This window comes from Oxyura jamaicensis, chromosome 2, assembly GCF_011077185.1.
Source record: "Oxyura jamaicensis isolate SHBP4307 breed ruddy duck chromosome 2, BPBGC_Ojam_1.0, whole genome shotgun sequence".
Classification (NCBI taxonomy): domain Eukaryota; kingdom Metazoa; phylum Chordata; class Aves; order Anseriformes; family Anatidae; genus Oxyura; species Oxyura jamaicensis.
Window position 1 is genome coordinate 124,256,906 of NC_048894.1, and position 22,541 is coordinate 124,279,446.

General features: G+C 39.2%; 1 protein-coding gene across 3 annotated transcripts in view; it reads right to left on the minus strand.

The window, feature by feature from the left end:
- NCOA2 (nuclear receptor coactivator 2) overlaps positions 1 to 22,541 on the minus strand; it is a 196,991-nt gene that overhangs the window by 22,432 nt on the left and 152,018 nt on the right. For all 3 annotated transcript variants that reach the window (XM_035316110.1, XM_035316113.1, XM_035316111.1), the window contains 6 exons: positions 20,412 to 21,681; positions 11,526 to 11,736; positions 7,587 to 7,796; positions 5,313 to 5,528; positions 4,528 to 4,657; positions 363 to 528 (listed from right to left, as the gene is read on the minus strand). In XM_035316110.1, the coding sequence (XP_035172001.1) occupies positions 363 to 528; positions 4,528 to 4,657; positions 5,313 to 5,528; positions 7,587 to 7,796; positions 11,526 to 11,736; positions 20,412 to 21,681 (2,203 nt within the window). The remainder of the gene's footprint in view (positions 1 to 362; positions 529 to 4,527; positions 4,658 to 5,312; positions 5,529 to 7,586; positions 7,797 to 11,525; positions 11,737 to 20,411; positions 21,682 to 22,541) is intronic.

Below are 22,541 nucleotides of genomic sequence, written 5' to 3' on the forward strand. Positions count from 1 at the left end.
TTTCTGGCCAAGATCTTACCTTTCTCCCACACAAAGTTGTTCCTCTGATCACCAGATAAGAAGAAGCCTGTTCATTTTTCAGTTTTGGTCAGTTTAGTTGTATAAAGCAAACTGGCTCAGCAAAGGTCAGAAGAAGCAGAGCTAGGCGAGGGTGGCAGGGAAGGAAGTATAAAGCTGGGGCTGAAGCAAGATTTTCAGGTGACATCAAGCTGTTAGAATGACTCCCACTAAAATACATAACTCCATCTTAGCTTGTAAGAAGTGTATTATAATTCTCTTCTTCAACACATATTTAACCTCCATTTTGACAACATGTCCGTTAACCACAATACCTAATATACACAATGTAATGTCCACTATACCTGGCTAACCAGTTCTGGTATTCCTAGAGCCCTGTCGATTTCTTCTAAACCATCAAAATTCCTTAGTGCCATATAAAGCTGATCCAGGAGAGCACCCTCATCAGTCGGTGACTCTGATGAAGGATGATTACACAAGAGATCATCTGGTGAGCTGCCAAACGGTTGCCTGTGAAAACATGAATACAGCGATGGTAAACAGCTGTTGGAAAGCAAGAAATAATATCAGAGGATTAGTAGTCAAATTGAACTAACAAGTGGAGACAGAAATTACTTTAATAGCTGTCAATTTTGTTTAGAAACCTATTCTGGATGAAAGTTTTGCTTCTCAAAGAAATAGTTAAATAGCATGATTAATGCCTGTCAAGACCCTTCAAGCACTGTGTATCTGACAAGCAAGCAAATATACCGAAGACATGCCTGAGTACTGATTTCATATTACAGAGAGGAACATACCAGCATGGAAGTCAGTATAGAATATATTCATTGAACACAGAAGATTAAACATTTTTTTAAAGGTAACTGTACCTTTGAATTGTAAATGTTAGATTAAGTATACTGTCACAAGTAGAGAAAGCATTCATTTCCATAGATACTCTTAACTGGTTGTCTAGTAAGCTAAGCAAGCTGAAGGGGTCATATTGGGGTCCAAGGACTGCCTGAGCTCACACAGGCCGAACATCTGGAAGAGCTATGCAGAAGCATGAAAGAGCAGGAAGAAAAGGACATTCCCCTTTTGGTTTGCAGCAAAACATTTTATCAACTCAGCACATCTGATGGAATTGTACACTTGGGTATCAGTTTATGTACTTGGTTATATGCCTCAGAAAAGCATCAGCAAGAATTTGGATACTGCCAGGCTGAGTGTGCTGCCCTAATAATGCTGCGTACCTCACCCCTGAATTCGTATGCAAAGCACGCTCACTTGCAAAGGCAGAATAAAGGTTTATTCCAAACGCGAAGGACAAAACTCACCAAGAAATAAACTAAATCTGAAGTGACACCTTATCAGCAGCCAAATGACATGTTTTTGTTTTGCACAGTTCACACACTAGCCCTACTTCACATACAAGACTACAAGACTACAAGAGAAAATATAGAGCAATGTATTCTGCAAGCAAGGGAAGCTACTATGTGCACATCATGGTAGAATTCCTTTCCAGATAATTACTCAGGGAAAACAAAAGCTGTCACAAATGGAGGGAGGAAAAAGCTCTATATGTGAACCCTTTTTATATGCCTGTTTGGAAAAACAAAAAAACATGTTTGTGTAGTTAGTTTCCATAATGAGATATATGTTTGCCATGGAAGTAAAATCTCAATGCCAAAGCTCAGCAGAAGGGAGGAGATGCATCATTAGGCTATACACCTAACAAAAACCCAAAATACAGTAAACAAGAAAACTAATAACACTGTATTATTTTTAACTAGATCCCAGACAGTAAAATATAAGTATGTATATATATACCTTTAAGACACTGTAAAATTGTTAATCTGTCTCCTATATAGAAAAGTTTCTACAACTCTCAGACAGCATTATAAATCAGCAAAGTGGAAGAGCAAAAACAATTCTTCAGTCAAATTGCTTAGAAACTTTAAAGATGACTTATAAATATGATTTGGAAACACAGACAATTAATGGTGCTAACAAAACAAAACAAAACGACAAACAAACAAGCAACTTCCCAAAATTGTCAATGGGCATGAATAAATATAATAAGAAAGTGTTTAAAGCATTTTTCAAGTTCTGTACACTAATCAGTGACAATTACTTTTTCTTTTTTCTTTTAAATTTCTATATTGGAATGATAATGTTTAATTTTTGTCTAAACAAATTATTTTTACTCACATTTGGACTTTGTAACAACTTACATTATATAATACTCATGGAAACAATTAGACACAGGGATTAATCCAATAAGAAGCACCTAACTATCATCACCTCTACTTGGGGGCTATCAGATGCAGCGCAATAGGATTTTTTTTTCTTTCCACCACCTCTATGAGGAAATTATGAGCAATGCAGAAGTAACAAAACTGGAGAACTACCTGTCTGGCTTGTTGTATTGGGCTTATTTGACAAGGTTTTGGTAGCAGGGTTGCTGCAGGGGTGGCCTCTGTGAGCAGAGCCCAGCAGCTGCCCCATGTCAGATCAGAGTCTCTTTTGGCTCCAAAGGAGACCTGCTGCTGGCCAGAGCCCGAGACAGGGAGTGACACTGTGTGGGCCTCTGGGAGAGCAGATTGAATCAAGAAAGAAAGAAAGAAAGAAAAGAAAAAAAAAAAAAAGGCTGTGCAACAGCAGCTAGGAGAGAGGGGAGAGAACCAGCCCTGCAGCCCCCCAGGTGAGTGCAGCAGGAGGGCAGGAGGTGCTCCAGGCAGGCAGCAGCAGTTCCCCTGCGGGCTGTGGAGAGGCCCCTGCTGGAGCAGGCTGTCCCCCTGCAGCCCATGGGTCCCACATGGAGCAGATCTCCACGCTGCAGCCCGTGGAGGAGCCCCCGGTGGAGCAGGTGGATGTGGCCTGGAGGAGGCTGCGGCCCATGGAGAGCCCCCGCAGGAGCAGGCCCCGGGCTGGAGCTGCAGCCCGTGGAGAGGAGCCCACGCAGGAGCAGGGGTCTGGGGGGAGCTGCCCCCCGTGGGGGACCCGTGCTGGAGCAGTTTGCTCCTAGGGGATGGACCCCATGGTACGGAGCCGTGTGGGAGCAGTTCTTGGAGAGCTGCTGCCTGTGGGCAGCCCACATACAATCAATGCTTGCGGGGAGGAGGTAGAAGAGGGTGGATGGGGGGAAGGTGTTTGTGTTTTTTTTGTTGTTGTCGTTTGTTTGTTTATCACTGCTCTAGCTTGTTGTTAGTAATAGGTCATACATTTTATTAATCTTCCTATGCTGAGTGTTTTGCTCGTCACATTAATTTTTGAGTAATCTTCCTGTACTTATCACAACCCTTGGGCCTTTTACATTTTTTCTCCCCCTTTCCCTTTGAGGAGGGGGAGTGAGAGAGCGGTTGTGGTGGAGCTTGGCAGCCCCGCAGGGTAAAACCTCCACACTCGCTGATCACAGTATGTAGTCCTGTATTTTATCTTAGGGTATTGTTATAAAAGTGAGTAAGTTATGTCAACAATGCTTTTGGCATATGGACACCCTACCAGAGGGAAAATTAGCATGAAACATTTTGAAAAACTGGAAAAAAATAGAATAGTAACAGAGAATATGCCACATAGTTAAATTTATGTATAATATTTTAGAACATCCTTTTGGAAAGAAAATTAAGATCATGTAGTCAGAAGATTAAACTTCCTTCAAGCAAACTTCTTCCATCTGCTTCTTCCTCATTTCCTTTTCAGCACTCCTATCTGCTACTGGAAAAGATATCCCAACTCACAAATTCAAGACATTTCAACATTTCTTCTTTATTTGTCTGTCCGTTTTGTATCACATATATAGTATGTATCTCTCTAATTTAAGTGGCAAACTTTTTGAAGACATCCGTGTCTTTTTAGACAAGTACGTACTGCTTCTCATAGGTGTGACATTATTTAAAAGGCATAATAGTAAATAAAGTTACCATTTTACATGTAGGCTAAAATAAACTGTGATTAAACAGTGGTGGTTCTGGTTACCTGAGAAAGAATTAACCTCATGGAAGAGACAGCCTCCATTTCACTTCATTTTTCTTCCCTCATCTTTTAGAGAATTTAGGTCAATTAAAAAAGCCCAAATAAGAGAGAGGTTGATGAAGTCCTGCACTACTAAAAACGCTATCCCAAAGCAGGAAAAGACAGCTATGTTGTAAATACAAAGGCTCTGGCATTTTTCCACACTGAGTTTTAAAGACGTTCTATGTACTTAACAGCACTATGCACTGTTAACAAGACCACCACCCAAACCAGACAGAATCATGCCCATGTTCATGTATGAGAAGTGAAAATGATGAAACTCTCTGCAGCACTGGCAGCGTTCACTGTTATACAGAACTTTCAATTCCTCCAACACATTAAATGGCAAAGAAATTATTTGTAAGTGTTACTGGAACACGTATACATTCCATGAGCATGTACAAGTGTTAAATTGATATGCGTTTGGTGAGTGTTTTACATCGGACTTTACTTCCATGAGGCATATATACAAGCCTGTAATATCTCTCCGTGTTTTGATGCATCACTAAGACTTACCTGTTCTGACCACCAAAAGTTGCCTGGTCTATAGGCAACATGCTGTCTGGCCACGGTGCAGTCTGATTTGGAGGGGCCTGTTGTTGGCTGTACTGAGGTCCTCCTATGTTCATCTCCAATTCAGATGGCCCTAACCAAGGAAAAATAATGATTTTTTTTTTACTTTCATGTTAATCCTTTCCATTGAATTATCTATGTTACAATAAAAACATCAAAAACATTAAGAGTTGAGTTACGTTACACTTAAAAGTATTGTGATTTTGGGGGGGTTAAATATCACTTTTAAAATTACAACAAGTAATCTAAGAATTGTGAAAGGATTCAAAACCATAAAACAGCAAACATGAAATCACAGATGCAAAAAAAAAAAAAAAAAAAAGTAAGAAAAGCATTAAATAAAGGCAGTAGATAAAGTCAGTATCATAACAGGAATGTACTTGCTTTGGAAATGGTCAAGTACAATGACAATATTCACAACATTTCCTCTTTAAAAAATCCACAGTCTCTAATGAGCAAGAGCAACTTCATATCCTCTTTCTTAGGAAATCCATACCACTGTGGAGTTCGTGTGTATCAGGAACTGTTCCTATCAACACATGCATTAAAATTAACATTTTACACATCTTCCTTCCTATCAACACAGGAAGCTTTCACTGTGGAATAGAGTTCTCATCAAATCCATAATTGAAGTGAGACTTTTTGTTGTTGTTGTCTGCTTTATCTTTGACAACGCAGTGCATGCCACAAGTCCCAACTCCACAAACTCCACATACATGCCGACTTACCCATATTCATGACCTGAGATGGAAGCATCTGCCTTGGGCCAGGCTGGCTGCTGGGTCTCAAGGGGATGCTGGCTGTGGGGTTGCGGATCATGCCTGCTTGCACCGGCCTATTCATGGCACTAGCAGTGGGTGCACAAGTTACCCTCACAGCAGAAGCCTGGTTTCCCCAGTCTCCAGATGTCATTGCAGGTCGTGGGGCACTGCCGCTGATCATTCCTGCACAAAAGCCAGACAGATTCAGGTGCAGGAACATGACTCAGAGCAGCTTTAGCATTGCAATTGGCTGATGAGCTGAATTTTTGGAGATGAAAATGCAGCAGTTTCACTCAAAGCACATTGTATCACAACTGCCTGTCCAGATGTGCAAGGCTACAGAATCAAGCCTTACACTGCTTAGTCAAGGGAGTGGAGATTATTATACATTTTGCATGAGGAAGATCCTTTTATCATTTCTGAAACATTGTTGAGAGTAAGTGTTCCCACGTGTAGTCTGCAACAGGTGCTGAGGGTGTGTGGATAGCCCTAACTTCCTTCCTCAGGAAATGAATCACGTTTGCTGATGTGTGTGTCAGTGCTTTACTTTCCAAGTGCAAAGTGAGAATGAAGACTTGAGTACCAACATGTTATCACTACACATGCTTACAAGTTAGAAGGATTAAATTTAAATTCACATTCTGCAAACATCTTTTGGTAAGTCCTTTCATTCATAGCCTACAGCCTTCTTAGCTTCAAGGCTTACCCAAGATAATCTTGAACCAATATACAGTGCAGGGAAATTACTCACAGGAACTTTCCGATAGATGCTGAAGTTCATTACCGTTATTTTAGGGGAAGTCCTCCTACATCTACTGTAAACAACTGATACAGTTTATTTACATTTGGAATATACACAGCACTACACTCTGACAGTATTAAAACAAACAAACAACAAACACACATGTAAAAAAAACATAATGCATACACCCGCAGACATATATTCATACCATTTATACATTTTGATTTTATGCAGCATAGAGAGCAGATAAAACATGAATTTCAGATTGGATTACTGCTCTCCAGTTGCATTTTGCAACATCCTTAAATTAATGCTAAAAGCCAGCCAAATAATTATTATTCATTAGTTCAATTATTCGACATATAACCAAGGAGAAAAACCCTCTGAAGAGAGTAATTGTTTCATCCGCTGTGCAAAATTTGCTTCGACATTACATCCTCAGGTTTGTTCTGTTTGTGTACATTTTCTATCAGCTGAAATATGTGGTGTGCTAAAGCAAATGGCAGGAACACAGATAATACTTGCTAACTTGTATACATAAGATGAATAACATCCTCAAATATGTATACAGAAGATGAAAGTAATAGGGCACTTGAAAGACTGCAAGTTGACCTCTAAACTACTCAAGTAAGATATTTCAGAGTCTGTCAGTACATCTTTCTTTTTTAACATTGATGCAAACTAAATGTAAAATTTTGGGAGTGAGTAGCTAGCTGAAAGGACTTAATTTATTCAGCTGTCTTAGCAGTTGTTTCACACTTGAACTGTCTTGGACCATGTACTAGTTGAAATAAGTCAACTGGTCAGACTTTTCCTATGAAACCCCCTCCAGTATCTTCACACAGTATTAAGACAACATGAAGAAATCCATGCAGTGCAGACCAGACACAATCCAGGACAAGGGGTAAAACCATTACAAGATCTGATGGTTCTTGAAAAGTTTATGTTTCAGCAAATGATGAAAGCATTAGATTTCTTTCAGTTAAAATGAGAATTAAGTAAATTGTAAAGTAAATTGTATTCTTGTATCCTAAGTAAAGGATAACTGAGGGCAACAGGAGGGTCTGTAAAGATACACATCATAAAGGCAACAGTAGTGTCCACAATTTTATTTTTGAAAGGACCTGCACAAAGAAGTGGAATGCTTCATTTATTTACTTTCTTGAGGCAGAAAGATTTGATTTTTACCTAAGCCTCAGCTGAATCTAGAACATTGGTGTGAACAGACTCTAACTGCCAATACAATGTGTGCATCTAGAAATATTAAGGGAAGTGAAAAGTAGTGCAAAAAGAGCATGCCTAAAAATATGCAGAAAGTTCAGAGTAGATATGCCAATAAGTAACAGCACACTACACATTTTTTTTACCAGATTGTTTGTACACAAATGTTCTCTACTTGTTAATAACCCCAACATTAAGTTACTTGTGACCCAACATTAAGTTACTTGTGATGTAGTCTGTTAATAAAGCACATGAAAACAAAGGGAAAGACTTCTTACCTGTGCTACTGTTCCCTAAAGTTCCTTGACTTCCTATCATCCCTTCATTCCTGCCCATCAGTCCCGGCTGAGGTATTACTGAATATGGGCTACTCGTCCTTATGGGTGGGAAAGCTCCTGCACCTGTTGGGTTCTGCAGTGTGATGTCAAGTGGTAGATTCTGGTTTGGTAATAACCTGCCCAGTTGCCCTGCTCGTGGGTTATTAAAAGCTAGACAGGAGGAGCAAACAAAAAGCAAAGTTACAAGAATGGAAACTTCACTCGTTAAAAAAAAAAAAAAAAAAGGAACCCAAACACACTTTAAACTCTTTGGCTGAGCTATTTATTTAATGCTCCATTCTACATCAGTCTGGGAAACATCCCTTCTTGACATTTTCATGTAACTTTCAAAATGGAACTTTCTGACACTGAAAGAGCTATGACATGTTTTTAAAAACTTAAATGATGCATTTTAACTTACAGAAGAGACACGGCAGAAAACACACCACTGTGTGATGTGCATACTAGTGCCAGTTAATCTCATACCTAGTAGAACTGTAACTGTACAGATGTTATCCTGAGGCAGATTGTAAGGAACTATCTCAATCTTCAAAGTTATCTAGCATAAACTGTGTCCTTGAACAAGTTACTAAAATTAAAGACAGATTGAGTCAATATCGGATCCTGTAGCACTGTTTCTACAACTCATTCCAATTTTATAAAATATATTTTTGTCATTAATAGAAATAAATACTTTCATGATTCAACAACAAAGAATAAATGGTCCAGATTTAGATCTATAACACCATAATGTTCTGGTAAACAGAACTATGCTTGATGATTACTGTCATCTTTATATAACTATTTTCTTCTGTTGAGATGTTCTGTGCTCTTAAAATCAGAAAAGAAGACTGAAGAAGACTGTCTTAGAAAAATGAACTTCAGAACTTGATTGGCAAACATCTGTTTCAGCTGGTCTTTGGAAAAGGTTCAAATGCATGAAACTGTCTCCAATGTTCACAAGCAGTTCTCAAACATCAGCTGAACACTGACCATGTGCCTATATGACTCCATTTCCATTTATATCAAAAAAAATCATATACACACATTAACCATTTTTGTAAAATTGTTATTTGCAATAATTTATGATAGCTTTCACTAGGAGAGTTTCTGATTGAACAGCAAGGTGACTTCTGCATTTTTAAGTTCACCACATTAGAAAGGATTCAAAGAACTTCTTTCTTATTTTAGATCAAAGTGTTAGTGATACTTTTGAATTTGAGAACTTAGACAAGGTTTATTAATCTTGTTTATAAGTAAGTATGGAAACATCTTTTTACAAAGGTCTCTGTTTTTTTTTTTTCTTATTCTGTGAAACCAGATTACAGGAATTCTCTCTACAAATATAATTTTTCTGTTAGGTGAATTTGCTTGTATGTATGTAGAAGGAATAAATTACATCACATACACCTAATTCCTAACCATGAGATCAAACTTTTGTCTTCACTGTCTGTTCAGACAAGCAAACAAAACTTACTTAGGAGACAAAAATTACTTTCCCAAGTTTAGGGGCACACTAAAGTCTTGGATTTATCCAAAACTTATCACTATTGATAGTTTCAGCACAATTTTCCCCATTAGTTTGAAATATCACATAGATGAGTGACCTATTATTATAGGGGTAGCTTTGAAAGCAATAACTGACACTACAAAAAGGAAAGCTGGAAGTGCAGCAGAAAATAATGACACGGATGATGAGACATGATGGTACTCTACTGTTGGTCAGGATAGGACTGAAGGAGGCTCTCTGTCCCCCAGGCAGCAAACTCTAAGAATCTGGCAAAACTAATAGCTTTCAACAATTAAAAAAATATTTTTAACAGGTCAAAGTATTTAAAGTATTTTCACGTAAAACCTTTACAAAATGAAAGGTAGTTATTTCTTTGGGGGAAAAAAAAAGAATTAAACTGTATATGATTTGACATTCATTCTACATTGCTTTTCTGTGAGCATACAAAAAGCCACTCACTATTTCTATGCACCTGTTTTGTGTACACTCTTCTACTGAAGGCAGAAAATTCCTAGGGGAATTAGGCACACACACAAGACTATGGAAGCTAGGGGAAAAGTTTAAGGATTTTAATTTACATGGGAAACAGGATGCCTCTTTTTTAAAACTGCTGCTAACCACAAGACACTCTCATTTATAATAATACTGTTACTGTATTGTCAGTAGCTTTGAAAGTAGATTTAAAGCCAAAGATGTGAAAATGATTCCAAAGTTCCTTTTGCAATGCGATATACAGATATAGAGTCAATAATACTGTGTCTACAAGACAAAATGGAAGACAATTAAAACCAATATCCTATTTGACAGTACTGCACATTAAATCTTCTGGTACTATGCATCATCTAAATGACTCAACAAAATTTAAAGATTTAGCCCAGCAAACCCCCTGACTAAAGTAGGATGGCAAAACAGTTCTTTTACATTGTGGTAATAAAGACTGATACAACATGAAAAAAGACCATCATTGGTCATAAATCTTACTACACGATACCTAATATATATTAATGACAGACTGAGTCATCTAAAATCCATTTTCTAGCAATGAAGATGTTAACACTTTCCTGGGAGAAACTTTTGGAAATGAGTAGTTAACATCCCATCTAAAAAGGATGTAGATAAGAGAAAGGAATATCACAGAATGGCTTTGGTTGGAAAAGATTACCTGGTATCCCCCCCCCCGCCATGGACGGGGCACCTCTTTCACTGGACAAGGTTGCTCCAAGTCCTAACTAACCATTGAACACTTACCAGCCAAAGCAAAGGCTTAACTCTGAAAAGCCAAAAGGAACCAACAGACATTGCTTCAGAAAGAATATACTAAAAATTTCAGATGACTTATGTGCTGCTGCTGTTAGTATACCATACTTGCATTCAGTTTCAATGAATAATAATTTAAGGATGTGAAATGGCTTTAATGTAAATTTAAACATTAATATTTACTTAAACGTTTCTAAGAAATGATTTGAGTTCATTTCAAGTGAACTGGTGTTATTCTTCAAAAAAAAAATACTTTCATATAATCATATACTATATAATATAATCTTATACTGTATCATATAATAAAAATGCTTTCCTATAATATTTTTATTTAAAAATGTGTTCTAAACACTGTTTTATTAAAAAAAAAAAAAAAAAGGCCAACCAAAAACACACCAGCACTATACATTTAAGGAAGTGAACAGATGCTGCCATCCTAGCCTACAGGGGAAAAAACAATGAAGCAGTGACCTTGTATGCTATTTTCTTCAACATTCATAGCTGATAACACTTTTAGTTTGCTTGCTTGCAACTATTTTATGGTGGCATACTAACATTTCAATCCCAATTTGCAAGTTAATTGATAAAGTTAAGGAACATGGTCAGCTGGAAGTGACTCAATTAAAAGCCACAATTTCAAATTAAATTTAGGCATTCATCTTAATCATATTTCTTCCTATTTATCCTGTGGTTTTAGAAGAATATTTTCTTTCATCCTTTGGAAAGCCTCACTTATCCGTTTCACTGAAAGAACTGCTGAAAAAGAGCAATCTATGTCAACACAAAATGTAGATGCTCGCGATGCCAAGAACACTGCAATAGCAGCATCACCCATAACTGTGGCAAAGGAATTACGTTCTGACAGAAACGTTTAATTTATTTTGAAATCATCCCTTATATCTCCTCAAAAGGGCACCAACTTGCAGCGCACCATGTGAATTAGATGTAATCTCCAAACGTGTTTCAAAATGAGACGACCGCAGATGGCGCTAGGTCATCACACAAGACTAAGGAAAGGCTGAGACACCAACTGCCTTGGTTCCTTGCCTGGCTTGACAGGGGAGGAACAGACACCACAGCCCCCGCTTTGGGGCTTCACAAGCTTTTCCTACACGCGCGTAAGCCGGACTCACTGCTCTGTGAAATCCTCATTGCTGGTTTCTGGGTGGCCACAGCCGCGCCGGGGCTGCCGTCACTGGTGAGCTGCATGAGGTCATTGATGATGGCTTGCTTGTCGACCGAGCCTGCTGGCGCGCCTGGGCGGCTATCTGGGAAAAGCTGCGGTAACTGGCTGTTCTGCAGGTCATCCAGAATCTCCTCCAAGTTATCCAGCTCACTGCCTGGCTGCAAGCAAAGAAAACATGGCACACGTTGCTGCTTGCCTGCTGTCGGTGTCCTGCTCACGCACTGTTGCACCTGCACAGGCTTCAGATGTTCCCTCCAAGAAGCCCAGTGCAAAGCTCACAAAGTTGTGAAGGCTTCTGTGAAGGACTGTGAAGGCTTCCCTGGGCTCATCTAGCTTGCTCTTGCAGAGCCTGGCATTGCAGGCTTTACTGGCACCCCTTCAAGACCTTGGCATGGGTACATACAAAGAGCCACACGATATGTACCTCAACGCCAAAGGTAACCAGGAGGCTTCTTGTCATGATCAGTGCAGGCAGTACATGTAATTTGGCAGGGAAAGAAATCCCACAGTGATGAAGATGGGGATTTATATAGGTATAGCAAATATTTCTTTCAGCACAGTCGTATTTCTAGTCTCTTTATGACTTGATTAAAAGCATACGATGGAAAAGTTGCTTCATGGCTAAAACAATTCCCCGCATGTATTTTCTCTGTTACATTAAAAACCATAACAATAAAGAACTGTATAGAAGTTAACTGGCAAGAAACGCACATTTCAATGAAGCTCTATAAATTTTCAAATTTCTGCTAGTTACTAGATTTAAGAACTTATTTTGATCACAACTTATATCTGTGAAAATAACCTCTCTACAGCAAGAAAAAAGAGAAATCTAGTTACATACTCCTCAATAAAAAATTAACATGAAATGAAGATGGCAAAAAAAGATTAAGTTCATCCTATACTAACATAAATATTGACCCGCATATATTTCTCAAAAATGTTGATTTTCACCAGTAATGTTTTTGCCAAACTATTTGTCTATAAACACTCAGAATTAAAATCTTTTGCTTACTGAAAGTTGGCAATTATTACAAGTATATATTGTCCAATTCTAAAACTTTAAATAGGCAAGGCTTTTCCAACTTTTTGGTGTAATAGTTACAAATAAGCAGTACAGTCTCAGTTACCACTGTGTTGCACAGGAAACATTTTTTGACAGTATTTATAACAAAAATCAACCCCAGAACAGTACCTTCTTTAAAAAAAACCCTACAAACATAGAAGAGAAGCAGTGAGCGAGCAGACAGACTCAACAGATGGGGACCAGAGAAACAACAATACAAACATGCACACGCTGTGATACCATTCTTTCTGTTCTTTTTTGTCACACCACCACATCATGAAGATGATCACTTATTCACAGCATGCTTGCACTGCAGTCACCAGGCAATATAGAAATACCTGAGATGAAATACCTTCAAACTATCTACCTTCTACAAACTATCTACATTCAGCCTAGCTAAGATGCCATGTGATAATGCTGTATTAAACTGCTGCTGCCACTGCTAACCTGCAAATGTAGCTAAGATGTCCCTGGGTTACATCGCTACGTACCTTTTTTGGATGATTTGCTGCAAATAAACATGGTATTTATACTTTACTCCTTCCACATGACCTCATACACCTATAGATAAAGCTATACATTGCAGAGAGGGAAGAGTTTACTCTGTTAAAAAACAGCACGTGGGTGATTTGGAGGCTGGTGTTAGTGGCAAAGTGGTAGGAAATCACAGAACCAAGAGGACTGGAAGAAATGTAAAGCCTCAAGGCAGAAAATCAGTGTCTGCCATTCCCAACAGAAGTTGATATAACCTCTTGTTAAAGACAGGCAGTGACAGAAAATCCACAGCTTCCCAAGGGAATTTCTTTCAGCACTCTGCCATCCCTACTGTTCTATTTTTTTTTTTTTTTCCCTCAGTGTCAACACAAAACCTCCCCCGCTGGAATTTAGTCCCTTCCTTCCTGTTGTATTTTGAATCTGGAGAAAAAACTGTGTTCCCCTTTCTTCATCTAATCTTTTCTGTATTCGAAAGCTGCTTTGTACTTGTGTTTTGGGGTTTCAGGCTAAAAATAAGTAATCTCAACTTTTCAAATTTTCTTCATCATATAGCCTATTTTCAAGACCTCTTATCATTCTCGGGGCTCCTGTCGCCTGCCTTCAGTTGGTCTGCACTATATTTGCAGTACATTGTCCAGAACAGTACTTAAGAGGAAGCCTTGCAACTGCTGAGTAAAGCAGAAAGTTTACACATTTGGTGGAATATTCCAGAAAAGCCTGTGTTTTTTTTTTTTTTTTATTACATGACATCAGTGATTCTCACTTATCATTACTGCATTTGTGCATCCTGAATATTCTCCTAAGAATTCTCCAACATATCTCCTAGTTGCAAATAAAATTGAATTCTCCAAATAAAGTTGTCCTTCAAAGTATTTGCAGACATGCAAGTATCACCTGCAGCCTTACTCAGTGCACTAGTATTCTAGCATCAGGTCATTTGGGTTAACAAAAATACTGAATAGCTCCAGATGCTGCCCAAACTTCTGCAGTACCTCCATTATGACAGTGAGTCCTTAAATAACTACTTTGTGTGTAAGGATTTCCAGGCAGCTTCCTACCCACTCACGGTAGTTTCATCTTGACCATGCATCTCTGATCTGCTTACGAGAATACCACGTGTAACAGTGCCAAAAAGCTTTGCTGAAGTCAAGACACATAGCATATACTGCTTCTCTTCAGCCAAAAAGCCTGTTACCCTGTTGCAGGAGGAAAATAAATGGGTCTGACATTGCCTGCTCTTGACAAATCCCTCTGCTGCCTCGCTACCATCCAGGCTTGCACAAGCAGTTTGGTTGACACAGCACACCAACAGAAAAGGTCGAGCCAGAAGGAATTGAATGTCATTAGAAGAAGCCTAAATCATTAAGCAGACAGGTGATAAGCAGATTCAAAAAGGTACTCCAAGAGACAGTCAAGAGATGTTTACAGAAGCTGTGTTTTGAGCACTGGGAGAGCTGGTAAAAGAAGCCTGCAAGAGCCAGTAGAGGAGACTGATGTAGAGTATCATGAATTATAAAAGGATGATTCAATACTCTTTGGGGGAATTAAGACATATGGCCTTCATTAAACATATTTTAGAAAACAGTGAGGGAAGTTTTTATATGTTGCAGGGCTTTTTCCTTTGGTTATGTGCGGGACTTTGTGTCTCTTTTTTTAAAAACATTCTGGCTACTGCATTTATTTCTTTAAACATCAGACATTAAAAAAATAAACAACAAACAAACAGAGAAGAACATATTGATCCAAATGTGTCAGAAAACTGCAGTCCCCAAGATGCTTTTAATTCCCCTCAGGAAGTGCCAAATAAAGGCCAAATAAAACAGATGTATTTTAACAACAAAGATACATAACTTTTTTTTTTTTTTTTTTTTTTTACTTTAATGTAATCAATATCAAATATTATTTCTGTATTTTTTTTTTGATAAGATGAGGGTTCTCAACAGTTGCAAAAGCTCCAAGTTAGTTTTAGCTATGATGGTAGCCTCAGACTTTCCAGACCCACCCTCAGATGGCACCATATGTGCAGAAACTAGTGTTAAAATCCGTACTTGGTTAGTTTGATGGGATTTTTCTTTTATTTATATACTATATTTATTTTGCTAATGGCCTAAATTGAACTTTATGTAAATAAAAGGCACACCCTAAACTCCCTCTAAAACAATTATTTGTCATGAATATATATATATATATTTCTGATAAAGAGCAAAGGAGCACAAGAAAGTTCTTGTGCTAACTCTAAGCAACCCAATTATTACAATCTCAGTAGAACTGAGAAACTAAGTTCTAGAATACATTAGACAAATTACGCTTGGAAATATTTTTCTATTTGAAAAACAACTGACTTTTGAAGTGCTTATCACCATCACAGAGAGGAGTTGGAATCAAATATTAATAAAATTATTTCAGCACTACTGACATACAGTTACACCTAAGCACGAAGTTTGGTTTCCAAACGTTGCCATGTGAGAGTCTAGATTCTACTGAGGGGATCTTTCCGTGGATTTAGGTCTGGATGTGTCCTAAACCCTGCACCCTCTGGAGAGCTCTTTTCCACCATGGGCAATGTCCACCCACGGCTTGCACTGAGGCTTTATTCCAAACTTCACACACATAGACACTTTCCTTACAACCACACATGACAGAGTGGACTTTTTCCTTACAATAGGATGACTTCAGGTGGCGACACAAGTTGGGGATTATATAAGGCGAGTATAGTTTCAAATTAGCTCATTAGCTACCTCCTCAGCACGGGCAAAACATTTGGCCATGAAAGATAAATAAAAACCTAATCTCTGCTCCAAATTGGCCACAAATTAAAGGATTAAAAAGAGGGAAATGTAAGTCAGAAGTGAAATCAATATAGTCTCTTTCTCCCTGCTGACTGCAGTAAACATACAGTTGGCTAGACATCCTGTTTTATTATAAGGATAATCTGCTTAATCTGCTACTAACTTATGGAAACTGTTTTCTAGAAGTCTAATTAAAAGCTATTCAGAAAATGAGAGCCCCATTCTAGGGTTCTGACAGAATTTCAAGAAGAAACAAATGTCCATCATTAATCTAATGGATTCTGGACACTAAGAAATACCTTTCTGGATTATAAGGATGTGTGCAAAGAAACTATTTTAGTATCGGGAAGATACTAGTTTCCACATAAAACAAGGGAACTGCAGCGTTGACAAGAAGTGTGAGGAACACCAGAACAGTTTCTGAATCTGGGGAGAAATAGGTACATGCTTATGAAGATTTCTGGAATAGCACCGGTGGAGACAGTGGCATTACAGTTATTTTCAGACAAACAGGTTGTCTATATTGTCTGCTGGATAAATGAGTGGCAAATACATTTTGAGATAAGGATTTAATTTCATGCTATGCCAACTGCTTTCTCGGAGAGTAAGTCATGTCAAGTTTCTACGTCTTGGTTTCTTTATATGAAATACAAACGTAAATGCACACCCAATTTTAAAAAGAGTTTTGCAGCACAAAATAATACAGCAAAACAAGCAAAACAGAATGTTTATTTTGCAAGGCAACACACAACATTGTCCAGCACGTGATGTTTCTATCTAAGCTCCCCTATGCTTTCACTCTCCTGCCCTCCAAGCTGTCTGACAAAGCACAGCAGCCTCAGATAAACCAGGTTTTTCAATTGTTTCCTAAGTCTGTGATGGACTAGACAAAAGAGATCCAGTTATTGCCACCTCTAAGGTAAGGGGCAAGGAGAGCCCCTCGTTAGCAGCAGTCCTGCTCCTGCCAGTGCCTCCCCAGCAGGTCTCTCTCTTGTCCTCTCTCCTCCACAGCAGCCTGAACTGGAATAAAAATCAGCCTGATAGAGCTCGATAACCATCACCAGGCCGAGGAAGGGAAAAAGGTGCAGAGGCACTGGAAATATTCTCTGCCATTTGAGAAAGGCTTCCTGTCACTTGCTGGTCTCTGCAGAAGTGTATGTTTAAATACGCTACCTAGAAGGCAGCTATTTTTAGGTCGGTGGTGCACTTCAAAGCACTTCCTGTTCAGAAAGTCACACCAAAAGTAAAAGGAGAAAACGTAATGGCTCTTCTGCCCCCGAATGGCCCTTGCAGAGGCCATCTCAGTGCTGTTCCATGGCAGTTTCCAGAGAAACTGAACATTCAAGTGACTAATTACTTAAAAATACAACATTCCTTGGGGAGAAGAAGTCTTAAATAAACCTGAAAAATAGGTAACACAAGCACACAGCTAATTTTTACATATGGGAGGAAGAAGGGGGGCAGGGAAAAGGACACAGGAGGATGGAAGAATTTAGCACAAGAATCTGTGTTCTAGTCTTGTACTAAATAGTTCCAGCTTTGATCTAAATTTAGGCAATGAGCACTTCCTGTGGGAGACCGTCTTCCAAAGCTGAAGAGTTTTTGATGCTAAATATTTTCAGTGATTTTATAATTGGAGTAAAGTGGTTATTTGTTTAAAGGCCTGGCCTTCAGCTAGATAAATGCTTACATTATTTTGTATTCCCCACCATTTCCTCTCCTACTCCATGTTGGATTTCTCTTGTTTGTTCAGCTCCAGGTTTCACTGCATTTTAAGTAGGTTTTAAAACTCTATTTAAAACCAAAAGGAACAACAAAAGCCCCTCTGTCATTATCCAACAGCCTTACAAGGCAGCTGCGGAACTGGCTTCTCTCTCCCTCAACAGTGGGGAAGCCCCAGCTCTCCAGCCCTCAACACTCACTCCATCACGGCTCCTGCAGGGCTTCGTGTTCTCCTTACCAGCTCCTGGCCCTTCCTGCACCTCCAGTCCCTTCTCTCCTGGGAGAAAACCTACGTCTTCAGACTTAAGGCAATGCATCCACAGTCCATATTCCAGGCCCCTCAAAGCCCTCCCTTGACCTCAGAAACACTAAGTCTAAAAATAAAAAATGAACAGACTATTCATTTTAAAATGTTCGTAATATTGGGAACCCAGTTTTCAAATGTTTGAGGTTGGCAATGCTTGAAGAAACTTAAGCCTCTTTCTTTAAAGTTAGTCTTTATAGTTACCTGTTTACATTTAGGGTGAGACACAACCTGCCTGTCATTGGTCACGAAAAAGTAAGGCAGCTCGTTTAAACCAGCTGTCTAGGCTACCAGCAGTCAATAGAAACACCACTAGACAGCAGCTTACCTTCACTGTTTTAAATGCCTATCAGGAAAAGATAATGCTGCCCCACCAAGTATTTATGTACTTTTTCACCAGCCATAAGAGAAGCTTGCAGAACTAGTTTAAACTAAATTGTAGATAGCTATTTTCCAGAGGGGATAAAACCTGCCCATTTTGAATGGGTTCACAGCTAAGCTATTTTTTGTCTACAGAGATCATGTAAGACAAGGACTGTAATTCTTTAAAAATTTTTATTTTTGGAGAATAAACCTTCTGAAGGCCATGATTTTGATCTTCTCAATTACTTACATAGAAGTAAATTTTCTGGTGACTACTAAATTCTACATTCTCGTGCAGTATCAGACACTGAGGACTGTCTCAAAAGCTTATTCTAGCCGGTTTAGCTGTGAATTTCTCAATATGTTTTTCTAGCCTAGCAAAGTATGAATTCTCACTGAAAACCTGTGCCCTCCCTCTGTAGGTAGCAACAAAATACTAGCTGTGTTCAGAACTAAATTATATCCAGGCTTGAGGATTAATCCCTACAGAAATTACTGTAATTTGACTCAGTTTCCCCCTAAAGCATAGGAAGAATTTAAAAACCACAATTGCTCCTACATAATGGCAATAGCTGTTAAATTCTGTAGAAATGGAAGAATTAAAGCAATCTTAGAGAATGCTTGGATAACTAACATTTTAACAATGCTTCGTCCACACTGCAGAGGCATGTTTGGCCTTTATGTTTTGTGATTATGAGCTTTGTTGAAAGAACTGCCCACTGGTTGGAGACTGCTGCAAGGGAAAAATAAAAACAAACAAAACCAACCAAACAAGCAAACAAAACCACCCCAGAAAATCCAATCCTGTGATGTAGGGCTAAGAAAGTTTTGTATACCCCTCCTCAGCCTCAGGATGCAATATAGAAAATACCAACAATTATATATTTATATACACAAACAATAAAAACACAATATATTCACAAAAATATCCAAGCCCAAACATATTCTGCACATTAAAAATACGTAATATTTTAAAAGTGAAGGATGTGCCCACAAATGAGAGTCACGAAACGTTTACATTGTGTGTGATCTGATCATGATTTAAGAACGAAGGCTTCATGAACAGGGCACTGCCTAGGGATTAATGACCAACTGGGAGTTGATAGTGTAGGACAAAGCTAAGGAACATTAATTCTAGCTACTTATAAATTCCCCAGAAAATGCTTTATACTAAAATTGGTATTCTAATTACCCATTTTATAAATAAAACAGCAATACTGAAGTGGCAAATTGCTTCTGCAGCTTCACTTTTCCCTGCAAAGCTCTGAAACGGGAGCATTCCTGGTGGATGTGAACATGGTGCTTTTTGGAAGTGAAGTCTGCACAGGCTATGAGATGACATATTTTAGAACAGGCCCTAACGGCATACACTTTATTATTATGTTGGGTGGCACAGCAGTAAGAAATTTTGCACAGAACCCTAAAAAATTCTGGAAGCAACATGAAATATACGGAGAGACATGATCCTGGCACTGAACAACTAACCATCCACAGGGGTTGGGGTTGAATATAAAACTTCTTAAGTAAACAAAACACACCACCAGCACCACAAAAAATTGGCATAGGAACAAGGGAAGCCTATTTGCCTTGATTTTAATTTGCAGGTCAACTATAGTACAAGGACCAGGAATACGAAGATGGTACCAGCCCTTTCAAACAGCTCCCTGCTTTGCATGGTAGATGTGTAGCTATTACGCTGGGCTTGGCGACAAGTACATCTATCTGTTCAACAACAGCCTGTGGGAAAAGCTGTCAATAATTTAGCATCAACCAACAATTGCCAGTATTTTCTCTTACTATGACTACCAGATGGGAAAAGTTGCCCAGTTTTCAGACCCTGTGTCATCCATCTCCTCCCAGGCATGGTCTGTCAATCACACAACTGGTCTGCTCTTTTAGACAGCATGATGACCACAACTTATTAACATAAATTGGAAAATTGAGTGAAGATCAGATTTCAAAAGACAGGTAACAGTTTACTTATCAACAGCCTTGAATGTCAAGAAATTACTGCCAGAGGAACTCTGGAAAAAGTTAAGGTAGAATGAACATAGACCTTGAACATCTGATTTACACAGAACACAAAGATTTGCTTACCTGTTCATTAGGCTCAAAGCTTATCTCTTCTTTTTCTGTCCTCATAGCTATCAATTTTGTGCTACCTGAAGGGTCCGTCTTACTGTCCAACCTCTCCAGTTTTGGGGGTATGTCTGGTAAACCAATATCTTTAGTATCATCTTTATCTAGCAAGTAGCGAAGTAGTGCATTATTATTCTTCTTAGGACTCGCTGGCTCCTGTTTAACAGTCACCTCTGAACCAGGAGCTGTGCTACTGGACTCCTGGTTCAGTTCTTTTCCTGTGGCCTCTGCTGTGAGCTTGGCCAAATCTACAGGAGAACTACTGTCCTGCAATAGTCTGTGCAAAATTTTATGCTTCTCCTTGAGCGAGGTTCCATGTGCCGAACCAGACCCAGGCAACCCTCCCGTGGAGTCCTTGCTGACATCTCCCATGGTATTGGACAAAGGCGAAGGCTCCATCTGATCTGATTTGGTGGTCAGCAACTGTAAGAGCTTTGTCTGGCTTTTCCCATCATGCAGCTTATTCTGTCCATCAGGTCTCTCGCCACTGACAACCGGTGGCATGCTGCTCTCACTGTTATCCTTCTGTTCTCCTGAATGGCAGCTGCTCTCTGCTTGTCCAGTTGTACCTTCCGATTGCTCCCCATAGAGTCCAAAGCAGTCTTTAGAGTCCAGGCTTCCCATCTTGCTTAGCTGGGGAGGATTCATATTCACAGGGGAATTTTGTAAATTTCCCATTTTTAGGTCAGGTGAAGCCAACGATGATCCTAGAGAAACTCCATGGCCCTCACTGAGGGCCTGAAGCGCATTCAGGGAACTGTTGGTGTAGTTATGGCTATTTCCTGTGCTGCTGCAAACTCCCACGGGCGAATGCAAGCTTCCTGCAGGGGAGAACTGACTAGGTGGGATTCGAGGACTGCCTGCCACTCCAGGGCTCACACGATGCCTTGGGGAAAGCATTGAGTTTGGCTGCCCTGGGTTCATGCCGGGGCTGCTTTGTGAGGGGCTATTCATTTTTAGTGCATAGTTACTACCCTGAGGAGTGGATGCTTGTATGCTTGACACATGGTTCATTCCCCCTGAACCACCAAACCTGCCTGCTGGCATGCCCATTTGTTCCTTTGGGCCATTTATGGCAAAATTTATATTGCTACTGATGGTCATATCCTGACCTGGGTTCCCACTGCACATGGCCTGATGGGCAGGGCTGCTGGAGCTAATGGGGTTCAATATCTTTCCCATTCCTTGTCCAGTCAAATCCTGATTCATTCCACAGACATTCTGCTCTCTATGTGGCAAGGGGAAGAAAAACAACCCATTAGCTAAAATGACAGTGGCCAACTTGCAATTACATTACAGAAAAAGAAGCAAAACCCCAAACCTCACTTTAAAATAACACAGCAAACCTACGATTAAAAACAAATTGACAATTTGACAAAAGTGATATGCAACTACCAACGTGGCTGAGCATTGACAGTATGGTTTTTCAGTAGCTCATTAACAAATCAGTAGAATAGAGGAAAAACAAAATTAGACCTCATTTAAATGACAGTCATTAGAAATGCAGATAGGTTATAATTTCAGACTCTCTCCCTTTAATGTATATCTTTCCTCTACAATTCAGCAAGAGCTAACTTTCATAACAGAGAAGTCTCATCTTAAACATCTTAAACCCAGACAAATGTGTGTTTTACAAGACAGCTGTAGACAGCTGTTCAATGGAGCTTTGAAAGTCTGTGAGCTAGCCTCACCACAAGAGTGGATTGGGCTATTTGTCCACCAAGCTCATAGCCAAAAGAAAGTTTAAAAAGTCACATTCCTATACTGCCAGAGTATTTTGATGATGTTCCAAAAAAGTACGTGAGCCAAGAGAACTACTGGATACTACTCCAGAATGGGAATAATCTGTTAGGCAATCCAGTCCTGCACAGACAGTTAGAAAAAGAGAAGAAAACCACCATACATATACAAGCTGAAACTCAGATCTTAGAGCTGAAGGCTGTAAGATGGAAGAAACAAAGAGACATATATGCGCAGAAAAAAATCTTGCGAGAGCAGCTAGAGATCACTTCTCTTTTCCTCAGTAGATTTTAATCAGTTTATGGAAGGATGCAATATACTTTTACTTCTGTGCTAAAACTTAAATCA